Genomic DNA, 13,019 nt, shown 5'->3' on the forward strand with positions numbered 1-13,019 from the left:
ATCCACTACAAATTGTGCAACAGTTCAATCAGAGCCCAAAGTATTACCTATTAAAGGTTAGCTTAAATGTAAAAAAACACAGTGCTTTTGTTACAGAAAAGAGATTACAAGAACACACAGTTATAATAAAAAGCAGTTTCATCAAAATAAAAGGATAAACTCTTCCCCCTCCCCAGCGGCATCACCTCTCCCCGCTCCAAATCACCTCTCCCCGCTCCAAATCACCTCTCCCCCCTCCCCGCTCCAAATCACCTCGCTTCCCGCAGCTGCCACGCGGCGCGTAAGATGGCGGACCCCCTTCCTCCCTCGCGGCGCCGAGTCAGACGGTGGCGGCGCCCGGAAGTACAGGCTTGCTACTGCCAGAGGTCAACATATCTGGGATGAGTGAGCTTCGATTCCCTGAGGAGAAGCCTCTGCTCAGGGGGCAGGACACGGAGATGGAGTCTGCTGACACCTTTTTGTCTGCCGGGGACACCGACTGGAAGGAGCATGACATTGAGACCCCATACGGGATGCTACATGTGCTTATTCGCGGCACTCCGAAAGGCAACCGCCCTGCGATCCTCACATACCACGACGTGGGGCTGAACCACAAGCTTTGCTTTAACACGTTCTTTAACTACGAGGACATGCAAGAGATAACCAAGCACTTTGTCGTGTGTCATGTGGATGCTCCAGGTCAACAGGTGGGAGCCTCGCAGTTCCCACAGGGGTATCAGTATCCCACCATGGAGCATCTCGCCGCCATGCTGTCTAGTGTCGTGCAGCACTTCGGGTTTCAGAGTGTCATTGGGATTGGTGTTGGGGCCGGAGCCTACGTCCTCGCAAAATTTGCTCTGATTTTCCCTGAGTTGGTGGAAGGCTTGGTTCTGGTAAACATTGATCCCAACGGAAAAGGCTGGATCGATTGGGCAGCTTCCAAGCTCTCTGGTCTCACCAGCTCCCTCCCAGACACCGTGCTCTCCCACCTCTTCAGCCAGGAGGAGCTGATGAATAACACAGAGCTTGTGCAGAATTACCGGCAGCAAATCGGCAGCTGTGTGAACCAGAGCAATTTGCAGCTGTTCTGGAATATGTACAACGGTCGGAGAGATTTAGAGATGAATCGTCCCGGAACCGTCCCAAATGCGAAGACTTTGCGAGCTCCAGTGATGCTCGTGGTTGGAGATAATTCCCCAGCTGAAGACAGCGTGGTTGAATGTAACTCCAAACTGGACCCAACGAACACAACTTTCCTGAAGATGGCTGACTCTGGTGGGCTCCCTCAGTTGACACAGCCTGGGAAGCTGACAGAAGCATTTAAATATTTCCTCCAAGGCATGGGATACATGCCCTCGGCCAGTATGACTCGCCTTGCCCGCTCCCGCACCGCATCTCTCACCAGTGCCAGCTCTGTGGATGGAAACCGCCCTCGACCCTGCACCCAGTCGGAAAGCAGCGATGGCATCGGGCAGATCAACCACACCATGGAGGTGTCATGCTGAATACCCGAGGCCCCGCTCCTTCTACCCACCGTCCCCTCCTCTACTCCATTCATGCCCCATTACCCATCTCTTCTTTCCTGGTTTCGCTTTCTGTTCCTCCCCTTTAAACAGCGTCTGGCGTTTCTTGGGGAGGGGGGGGTCCTATAATCGAAGCGACTGAGATTCATCTTGCGTCTGATTCGTTCAGTGCTTTTTGGGGTTCATCCCTGTAATTGGATGTAAGGAGCAAGTGCAGACGGGGAAAGGATTAAGAGATGCTCTGCAGGTCTCTAATAGCAATGGAGTTGCGATATGCGGCAGGTCTCTAATAAGAATGGAGTTGCGATATGCTGCAGGTCTCTAATAAGAATGGAGTTGCGATATGCTGCAGGTCTCTAGTAAGAATGGGGTTGCGATACTCTGCAGGTCTCTAATAAGAATGGGTCTAAACGATGCTCTGCATGTTTCTGATTGGGTGGGGGTTAAGTGATGCTCTGCAGACCTTTGGTAAAGGGGTTAAGTCATCCATCCGACTGTGCCTAGAGGGGGAAGGATGTTACCAATATTCTGCATGCATCCAGAAGGGAAGGGGTTAAGTGATACTCTGTGGGGGAAACTCGAGGGTTAAGAGATGTTCTGCAAGTCTCTGTGTGGCGGGGTAAAACAATGATCTGCCTGTCTCACATAATAAGCAATGCTCTGCAGGTACCTAGCAGGGAGGGGGTTCAGTTCTCTCCTGAAGCTCTCCAGCATGGGAGAGGCTCAGCATAGAAAGGAATGAAACAATGCGCATTGTGTCTGCAGCATGAAGGGAGCTAAGCAATGATGTGCAGAGGGTGTAGGGGTATTAGATGCTCTGCCAGTCTGTAGCAAGGATGAAGTTGAGCATTGATCTTTGTTTTTATATAGCAGGGAAGGAAAATCATTAAAGCACTGCCCTTCTTGTCTCCAGTATGCAAGGAGTTAAGCGATGGTCTGCAGGTCTGTGGCACGGAAGGGGTTACCTCTGTTGAGATCACACAAACGTTATCATACTTTAAAGCCATGTCCTGTCTCCCCAGCTTTTTCATCTTTGGTGTCTCCCCTTTCCCCCTTCCCAGAATCCCACTTCTCTGTGTGTTTTGCCAGACTATATATATATTTCTATAAATACCTATACATAATACATATAGGGATCTTCCGTAGCCCATCTTTATCTGCGGTCCCCATTAAACGTGTTACTGTAACTTTTTATTTTTTGCTAAAGTGGAATTTAATGGATCCTGGTTAATGTATCGCCTGTCCCTGTGCGCAGTGATACTGTATCCATGTATAATATATACAAATATTCTTTGATGTGTGTATTGTGGGGGTTGATGCTTCTAGTTGCATTAAAGCCATCATTACAAACACTCCATGAACTGATGAAAGAATACAAGCAATTTCATGTGTGGGAAAATCTGAATAAAACAGTCAAATCTGAAAAAAAAAAAAAAAAAAAAAAAAAAAAAAAAAAAAAAAAAAAAAAAAAAAAAAAAAAAAAAAAAAAAAAAAAAATAAAAGGATAAACAAAGAATATAACATACATTATCGTCTAACATTGATCAGATCTTTCCCCAAAGGGTCTTGAGTGGAAATTGAGATTTTATGTGTTCCAGCCTGGATACTCCTTTAGTTGAAATCTAATTTTTCTATTCACACATGCAAGTTCCATTGAAAACAACATAAGCCCACCCCTGTCGTCAATCAGCTCTGGCTGACATTTTTAAGAAACAAAACATGTTCTTTTGACGTTTAAAGTTTGCATCAATATAAAAAAAAAAACATCATAACTTGTTTCTATAATACTTAGTCACACACCATCTTCACTGTTGCGTCTGTGTACTTAATATACACGCCGGCATATCAAATATAACTTCTATTTTTTCATGAGAAACAGGTATATCAGAGATTATACATAGAAAATCCTTGTTTTTGGTATCATTTGATTTGTGTAATTAGAATAGTTACACACATCTATTCGCTGTTCCTGCAAATTGCTGTCAGGCCCATGATATCTTCATATTTAATAAATGTACTCTTTTTGGAATACCTTCTTAGCCACGCCCCCTGGTATTTGCGGATCCCCATTAAAAATGCCTCTAGAGACATGTAGACATACACGCCGTACATACTGCTGCAGATATATATATATCACGCACACACAAAAGGGGAAAGTCGCTAACACTATATCAATAGACAAAGGCTAACCCAGGACCCAAAAAAGAAATATAATATTAATGTAAATGGATTAACTAAACCCAAACAAAAATAAGATAGTAAAAATCCTGGGGGTGCTAAGGGATAAGTAATAATATAAGAACACACAAAAAAGACTACGAGATCCCTATATTAAGCACTCGCAATAAGCCTGATGACTAAATCAAAATAAGAAACAAAAAACCTGGAACCAAGAGTCAGCAAGGAAAATGCGTCAAAGATTTTAAGAAGAAGCAGTGAAACACACTAACATAAAAACATACATAAACTAATGGTACCCTACCACAGAATAATAATAAGCAAGAAACAATATGAGTATATATTAGCACATGCTAAGTACAAAACTGAACTAATAAGCCAAAAATATATCTCAATAAATATCCAGTAAATGAGAAAAAAGATACAAATCAGCCAAAAAAGTACAGACACCCCTTAATAAATCTGACTACCAGAGAGTAAGAAAGAAAAAAAGCTAAATACTAAACTCCTCAACAAATATTCAAATGAAAAAAACCCTGGTAGAAACAGAAAGAATATAGAATGCAATAAACTTATATACTAAAAAATATAGTACACAGAGAAAATAAATGTAGCCATGCTGTAAAATGGACTGCAGTTTCCTCTTCTGCTGGCAGTAAGGCCCGGTAAGTTATGGGAATGCCAGCAGTAATCATGGAGGTTTGCCCTCAGACCCTGGTGAGGTGTCATATGTATGTAGGGGAGTGGCCACATTCTCTGAGTCCACAATTAGTGACATCAGGGATGTGCCAGTCCCTGAGTCTATATAAGACACAGCACTGCCAAAAGTTAGTTGTTGGAGTAGGGAGCAAGTCTGTGTTGAGACTTGGGAGGAGATGGCTCATTAGTGATGTAACTGGTGGCCTATGTGTTGTGCAGAGAAATTGGCTAACAGAGCCTATACTGTGACCAGGGACCTGGCACAGGGAAGATCTCCCTGCGGGGATAGGGAATCCCCCAGATTGGAAAGGCATACCTTTTAAAGGGAAGCACAACTGAACATGAGCGGCTGAGTCTGACCGCTGTGAGGGGCATCTGGCCCGCATCACATACAATAAAGATGTCCTTGTTAAATCATATCCTCGTGTGTAAGTGTGGAGTGATTACACAGAGGACTGCACCACAGAGTAGTTCCTCACCAGGACCATCCCCAAGCAACCGAAGGGATCCTGATGAGGTGGAGGCGCTGCACTGGATCTAGGTAGGACTCAGTACACTACCTCAGCTGCCTGTCTGGGTTGGCAATCCCCACACAACATCATGCGGGAGACTCAGGAGTCCTGTTGCCAACAGGTGCACCACCAGACACTACACTGTAATGGGGGCTGGTTAGACCACAGGGGCCAATGTGAGATTGGGTGGGTCAAGCCAAGCCAGAAAATCCGTTACATATATGTAACCAAGGGGGGAGCACAGGGGAGCAAAAAGATGAAAAAACAACTGTATATAAAGCTAAAATGTACTAAAAGTAAAACACAGCCTTTTTTCAACTTATCGATGCATGTACTGTACGGCAAATGTCATATACATGCATAACTGATGTAAATAACGCATTTGCAACAGGCTCTATAGTCTCCCCGCTTGCGCACTGCTTCGGTACAGGTAGGGAGCTGGTATTCCTGTTCAGGACGTGCTGACTGGCGCATGCGTGAGCTGCCGTTTGCATATTGGGCGATATGTCCTTACTCGCGAGTGTACTTAAAGTGAGCGTCCTTAAACCGGGGTATGCCTGTATATAGTTCAAACAATTTTCTCCCCCCATTTTTTGTTGTTGTGGGTATATAGTTTTTTCCCCATTTTGGGATGTATTGACAGCGTTGTTCATCGTCTGTTTGCCCACTTAACCCCTTGTTATATGCACAGGGAGGGAGAGAGGGAGAGAGATACTGGGTTCGACTAATTATAAAAAGAGCCACTCGTCCCCACCCCAAAAACAAAACCCTCCCTCTCTAATCCCCCCAATTTTACCCACAACGTGGTGCAGCGTCCCCCAGCATTCTCCTGTTTCTCACCATTCAACTCCCGGCATTCTCCTGCAACTTCATTGAAAATGGCCGTGCGGCGTCAAATTACACTACGTTGCCATGACAATGGGACGCTAGGTGGCGTCCTATTGTCATGGCAACGTGGTGTCATGTGACGCCACGTGGCCATTTTCACGAAAGCTGCAGGAAAATGCAGAGTTGAAGGAGGAGAAGCAGGAGAATGCCGGGAGACGCTGCACCACGCCGCCGGTAACTCACACCAGTGGGTAAAAAGCACAGACGAGAGGGCGAGTGCATTTGTCGAGTTATGTATGTATGTATGTATGTATGTATGTATGTATGTATGTCAATGTCGTTGTTATCACATAAATCGATTTTGTTCATATATGATACTTTCAATTGGTTAACAGGGCATCAGTCACTAGTATTTCACTATGATGACCGGCTGGTCGTGAGTAAATTGGGTACTGTGTCCCCAATGCACGTTATGTAGTTTTGTGCCTGATTATTATCTGTTTTTCATTTTTTTTGTATCAATATTTATAGTCCTTTTTGATTTCAGGAGGTGTGGGAGAAGTTTGAGTTTTGGTTTCATGTTTTTTTCTTTTAATTGTTTGTTTATTTTGTAGATGTGCTTAATTAAAATGATTTTTTATACTTTAGAACATATCTTTTTTGAAATATCCGAGTGCTATCAAACACAAGGGGAAAGAATGTTGATATATTTGTTTTATATGTAAATGAATACAGTACCCAGATTAAATATATCTGTGAAGAAAAAAGTAAATCTTTACATACTGATGCAGCGGCCGTTATTCGAACACATCTCGGCGCCGATTTTGAGTTCTCTGCTGTTCCCCACGCAGCATGAACGCGGCCAACCGCCCCAGGCACCCGCGCTTATCGCGGATGTTTTGTTTGAATTTCATGGATTCTATTTCTTCGTTTGCAATAAAATGGATGAATTGTAATGTGTACAGTACTGGGCTACTGTGTCACTGTGTCACTCTGTTACTGTGCTACTGTGTCACTCTGTTACTGTGCTACTGTGCTACTGTGCTACTGTGTCAATTTCATGTTTTTAATAGCCAGAACACTAAAATGCGTTTTTATGGACTCACCGCGCTCGCATCTTAGTGCGGGAAGGCTGGAATTCATCCCACGGTTTCAAATCGGGATTCCGATGTACATGACGCGTGAAGTGTTCGAATAATGGCAGCTGCATCAGTATGTACTGTAGCACTCACTAAGGCCGTGCTTATAGTGCCCGCAAACAAACGCATTGCCGCCACGTGCGCTTATAGTGCGCGCGACAAAGCAACGGAGCAACGTCGCCGTCGCAAAAACTGGTAGCCGGTAAAATTTGATTTTTCAAGGGCTGTCGCCACTTGAAACTTTCGCCGCTGGCGACATCGACGTCACCCGTTGAGCCCCCGTCGCCATCGACGGCCCTATAGGCACGGCCTAAGCCAGGGGTGGTCAACTAATTAGGTACTAACCAAGCCTCCATTTACAGGGCTTAGTGCAGGGGTGGTCAACTCCAGTCCTCAAGGGCCACCAACAGGTCAGATTTTTAGGATATCCCTGCTTCAGCGCAGGTTGTGCAGTCAAAAGCTCAGCCACTGTTTGAGCCACCTGTGCCGAAGCACAGTATCCTGAGAACCTGACCTGTTGGTGGACCTTGAGTACTGGAGTTAGCCACCCCTGCACTAAGCCCTGTAAATGGAGGTTTAGTTAGTACCTCATCAGTTTGTGTTATTATTAAGCCAACTGTCCTGATCTATCAGTTTTGAACTTCCCTTGAAAATCAAAATGGCAGCCAGCAGGTACCTCTCTGGTGTTTCAATCACCAGCAACAACGTACAGGTAAAGATCAGCACAAATCCATAAGATGCCCACTGCATTGTTTGTGGATCTCCTTGCTACTGGTTTGTTGCTTACCTGTTTGTGCTTGGTGGGCATAGTCTTGCCAGATGTCCACAAAAGTCAAACTCAGGTGTTTCACCCTCTGTCTTTGGGACTCTTCTTGTGTTTGATGTTAGCAATTCTTGTCCCTCCGAGCGACTGCCAGAATCTGTCTGTAAATATAGGAGTTTTGAACACTTGTTTTAATACACTGGACCATTCTCTCCTTACAGCTGCACAAAGAGCTTTTACATGTGACACAGAATGCTAGCCAGAGATACCTTCTACTTTATGCGAGTAAAATGTGACGAAAAACGATCAACCACTGTTACGTCATCATATGCCCAACCCATTAAAGCTGCAGACCAAGCAATATCCTACAGCAGCGGCAGCTCTTATTCGAGCAAATGCCGCTGGCTGTATGAGGCTGGGAAGCGGGTAGCCGCGGCGCGTGGCGGCGCACTGTGACGTCACGGTCACAAGCGCGCCCGGCTTCCCCGTCTTCCCCGTCTTCCCCGACACCCCTGGAGTTCAAATCTAGGTAAGCGGGGGTGCGGGGAAGCAGAGGGGCAGAGTAGAAGCCGGGTTCGGGGTGTCTTTGGGGGGGTAATTGCGCGCGATGTGGAGGGGGGGTGCGTGGGGGAAACGCGGCGGCGCGCGTTTCTGACTGGCGGCAGCTGGGGTAGATCCCGGCATGCCGCCGGCATTTACTTTAATAAAGTATGTCGCTACTGTACATGTGTGGTTTTTTTAATAAATCAGTTCTGTACTATGAGAAAATACTTGCAGCATTTTTTTTTAAACAACTCTGACATTTTTAAGGTAATATAATGTAACAAGCATTTTTTGTTTTTATAGGAACCATTTACAAAGTCACATCCCCTTCCTCTCCTGGAACAGGCTCTGGCACACCCCTTTTTGATCCCTGCCCTCTCTCTAGCAGTGCACCAATTGTATCTAGTGACTGCCTGGTCACATGATCTTCCCCACAGAACTTTGCATCTTTGGTCCTCTTCTGCTGCACTGACGGCCATTTAATGAACCCCCGAGCCGAATCTTCGCTGATCGATCACAGGGGAACGGATCGATCAGCAACTTGGCTAATTACTTATCATTGTGTGGATTGTATTGATGCACATATTAAAGGGGGAAGGAAAAAAAACCCGGCAGCTTGGACTCCTGCTTTAACACTCCCCACATCCCAAGCTGCTGCAACGCTACAACATAGAAGCAAAATGCTTTGATACATTCACGCAAAGACAAGATTAGAAGCACGTTGGCCCCGATCACCTCAAAATGAAAGTAAATGTGTGTTAGACCAGCGGTGCGCAAACTGGGGGGCGCGACCCCCAGGGGGGGCGTGAGACTGGCGGCGGGGGGCGCGGGGTTTACAGAGGCCCCGCGCGCTTCCCGAAGGCACTTAAATTAAGTGCCGGGGGAGCTGCAGGGCCTCTGTAAACCTTTACTTACCTAAGCTCCGGCGGCTTCCTTCCTGCATCGCCATGGCAACGCGGCGTCAAAATGACGGCGCGAGGTCATGTGACGTCACGTTGTCATGACGCCGGAGCGCAGGTACGTGGGGCTTAGGGGGGGCGCGGGAGTGAGGGGACGCCGGCAGGGGGGCGCAGGGAAAAAAGTTTGCGCCCCCCTGTGTTAGACGTTAGCCCTGATTTGCAAAACTGGGCATTTGTGTCAACATGTCTCAAATTGCGATACATACTGTACACCCCACATTTACTCGTTTTTCTCTCTGTATCTGTCTCTCTCTCACTATGATACACTCGATCACCAGAAAACAACCACCCATGAATCTACTCTTAAATATACGGCACATTCTGTGATAAAGACTATCATAGTCTGTCTCTTACAAATCAGATTATCTTTCTCTTATTATTCATGTTTAGCACAGTCTCTCTCACATAGGTGTTTATTAGGCCGCGTCCATTCTAAGCGCGACGTGAACAAAAGGCCGTTTCCTAATGAGGACAGCCATAGTGCACACGACCGCGTGCCTGCTTTTTCACGTGACAAATTTATTGGATTTTGTCACGCAACGGCCGGGTCACAGCCACGCCTCCGCCACGTCTCCCCTTAGGTCAGAAATCGCTTCTGCGGCAGGCGTACACACCTAGCATTGCCTCAGCGTTGGACTGGATGTAGCTCAATAAGAAATCTCTTTAAAAGGGGCACACTTATCAAGTCGGTACGGTTATCGCACCTTTCCAGCGTTAACTCTCATTGAACAAAACAAAGAAAATAACCCCTCCAAAAGCGCTAACCTACACTAAACTAAGTGCTAACAATATTGTGCTAAAACAATGATAAGTGCTCGTGCAACATCAAAATAATATCAAAGTGACTGACACAATGCTGTGAAAAAAAGCAGCTAGGTGACAATAATGACAGGTAATTCCAAACCTGATATAAACAGTGAACAAACAATAATAAAGTCCCCAGCGCTAAAGTCCAAGATACCGTGATCTTTAAGGCAGTCTCTAGTCTTTAAGGTGGTAGTTGGGCTCTGGTATAGATGCTCCAGATGGGATGATGTCCTTGATGTAGATGGATACACCGTCTGAAATAACAGATAAGCAGACACACCTGATTGCGCAGTGTGTTACAGCAATCAGAGCCCTATCTGAGATTGTGAAAGAATCCTACTCACATAATAAACGCCAATATATTCAGTGGAGAGGATCTGTGCTTGCTCCCCCCTTCTAGTCCGCTCCTCACACGAACCCCACGTGGAGACAGCTTACTGGAAACAGCTTACAGGATGCACCCTCTATCCTCAATGGCGTCGGGGATGCGTCCGTTACGACACCTGCACCAATGTGCGACAGGAATAGGTACAAGATAGTGTAGTATGAACAGACCTTTATTTTTTAAAACACTATAAAACGTAATAAAATACACTCACATGGTGCAATAACAGATGGTATTGCTCAATATGCCGTCCGCAGCTTGCATTCCCTAATGCCACAACGGAGAGAATCACTGCACACAGACACGCTGTCGACTTGGCGTGTGACGTCAGTGCTATAGGAAGCTCTCCCTGCGGCAGGACTACAGTGGCTGGGATGGTTCAAATGACTAAGCTCCTCCTCCCTACGTGTTTCGTGACACGTGGTCACTTCGTCAGGGATGGTGGAGCTTAGTGTGTGATGCCTTATATACAAACCCAGATGGAGAGATCCTCCTACTTGGGGTGGGGCTTAGCTGCAATGTTGGTCAAGGAGGATCAGCTCTGACACTGACAGCGCGATCGGGGTTAATGCCTTGCCAGTAATACACATATATACCCACATAATATGCAATAAATAATGAGAACAATACAATGAATAAATTAAGAACAAATAAAAATAATAAAACAATCATACTTACATATAGACAGCCATGGGTTACCATGGTATTGATCACATATTATAAAATTAATAAATTAAATAAATGCAATCCCTGAATGCTTTACATGAAATATCCCACTCTACTTGACTAGGATAAATTAAGAGTCCTTCAAAAAGGCTGCAAGGTCAAAATCAATGTTAAGGCCTAGGGGGGTCAAGGTCTTAAGTGTGTAGATCCAATAACTTTCTCTTTTGGAGACTTTATTGAGCCTGTCCCCCCCACGCCAGCTACTTTTGGGATTATCAATCCCTAAACATACTAAACCTTCTGGACTCTGATGATGATGTAGTCTGAAATGGTTTGAGACACTGTGTGTCTCGAGGCCCCTCTTAATGTTGTAAACGTGTTCAGCGAACCTTCGTTTGAGGGGTCTCCCCGTGCGGCCCACATATTGGAGTCCGCACGGGCATTCCAGCAAATAGACACAGAAGTTTGTTTTACAATTGATGAAGGTTTTTATGTCAAAGTTTTTTCCTGTCACATTAGATTTAAAAGTCTTTGTTTTTTTACTGTGTTTACAACCGATGCAACTTTGGCATGTATAGTAGCCTTTAAGATTATTTAGCCATGTAACATGGCGATCTCTCAGGCCATCTAACGGACAGCTAGGTGATAAGGAGGATTTCAAATTCTTTGCTCTTTTAAACACTATTTTAGGTTTACTGGGTAGGATGCTCTTAAGGATTGGATCTCTTTGGAGAATACCCCAATGTTTGATCAGCGTCTTGGATATGATGGGAGCTATACCACTATACTGTGTGATGAAAAATGGAAACTTGGCCTGACCATTCTCAGCCATTTGCCCTTTTCCACACAGCAAGGACGCTCTATCGGTATTATTAACCTCTTTGATCGCAAGATCCAATTCTTGATTTTTATACTCCCGTTCAATGAATTTGGTTTTCAACTCCTTAATTTGCTGTTGGTACACGGAGTTTTCCGAACAATTCCTCTTAATTCTAAGTGCTTGCCCCTTGGGGATGTTACGAAACCAATTAGGGTGATGGTGACTGGATGCCAAAAGGTAAGTGTTGGCATCTACTTCTTTATGGAAGGTTTTAGTGTGGATGATGCCATTTACTACATAAAGGGAGAGGTCAAGAAAGTTTATCGAAGTTCTATTCTGATTGAACGTGAATCTAAGATTCCGCGTATTGTCGTTCAAATATAATTTGAATTCCTCCAGTCGGTCCAGTGGCCCCCTCCAGACACACAGCACATCGTCGATGTATCTTTTCCAGAGCACCAAGTTTGCACCAAATGGGTTGGAGGACCTGATATGGTCCTCCTCCCAAATGGACATAAACAAGTTCGCATAACTAGGTGCAAACCTGGTGCCCATGGCAGTGCCGCACGTCTGGAGGAAAAACCTGTGGTCATGACTGAAGAAATTATGCGTCAGAATAAGCCTGATTCCATCCAGAATGAAAATTTTTAACTTCTCATCTACTCCAATATCCTGTTCTAGGACTCTTTTGATAGCATCTAGTCCCATCTGATGGTCAATGACCGTATACAACGAGACCACATCGCAGGTGACCCAGCACAGATCTTCCCCCCACGTTAGGTCCTGTACAAGATTTAATACCTGCGATGTATCCCTTAAATATGACGGGACCTGTATTACATATTTTTGAAGTAGATGGTCTAGGAATTGGGAAAGGTTGGAGGTGAGGGAACGGATCCCAGAAATTATTGGGCGACCAGGGGGTCTGGTGAGACTCTTATGGATCTTCGGGATGAAATAAAACACTGGGATTCTGGGCTTTGAAATAAAACACTGGGATTTAAAAAACCGTCCACCTTTTACCCAAGAGGTATGAAGGGAAACTTTGTAGATACCTTTGCCGAAATGGTAATTTCAGACTTAGAGGAAGCCAGTAATGATTTCAAATGCCGCAAACAAAACCTAAGCAAGGAAGAAAAGGCGGCAGTCAAATCTCTTGAGTCCAATTCCCAGATAGTAATTAAATCAGCCGACAAAGGGGGAGGAGTCGTGGTGATG

The 13,019-nt window shown here is 45.2% G+C and overlaps 2 protein-coding genes across 5 annotated transcripts in view; one reads left to right on the forward strand and one right to left on the reverse strand.

Annotated features, from left to right (window-relative positions):
• DNAI1 (dynein axonemal intermediate chain 1) overlaps positions 1 to 13,019 on the reverse strand; it is a 371,426-nt gene that overhangs the window by 352,444 nt on the left and 5,963 nt on the right. For all 4 annotated transcript variants that reach the window (XM_075582503.1, XM_075582479.1, XM_075582488.1 and 1 more), the window contains exon 2: positions 7,646 to 7,782. In XM_075582503.1, coding sequence (XP_075438618.1) covers positions 7,646 to 7,666 — 21 coding nt within the window. In that variant the 5' untranslated portion in view covers positions 7,667 to 7,782. The remainder of the gene's footprint in view (positions 1 to 7,645; positions 7,783 to 13,019) is intronic.
• LOC142478275 (protein NDRG4-B) lies at positions 316 to 2,929 on the forward strand. Its single transcript, XM_075582464.1, has one exon. The coding sequence runs from the start codon at positions 381 to 383 to the stop codon at positions 1,482 to 1,484; it is 1,104 nt and encodes a 367-aa protein (XP_075438579.1). The 5' UTR covers positions 316 to 380; the 3' UTR covers positions 1,485 to 2,929.

This window comes from Ascaphus truei, chromosome 1 (genome assembly GCF_040206685.1).
Source record: "Ascaphus truei isolate aAscTru1 chromosome 1, aAscTru1.hap1, whole genome shotgun sequence".
Classification (NCBI taxonomy): Eukaryota; Metazoa; Chordata; class Amphibia; order Anura; family Ascaphidae; genus Ascaphus; species Ascaphus truei.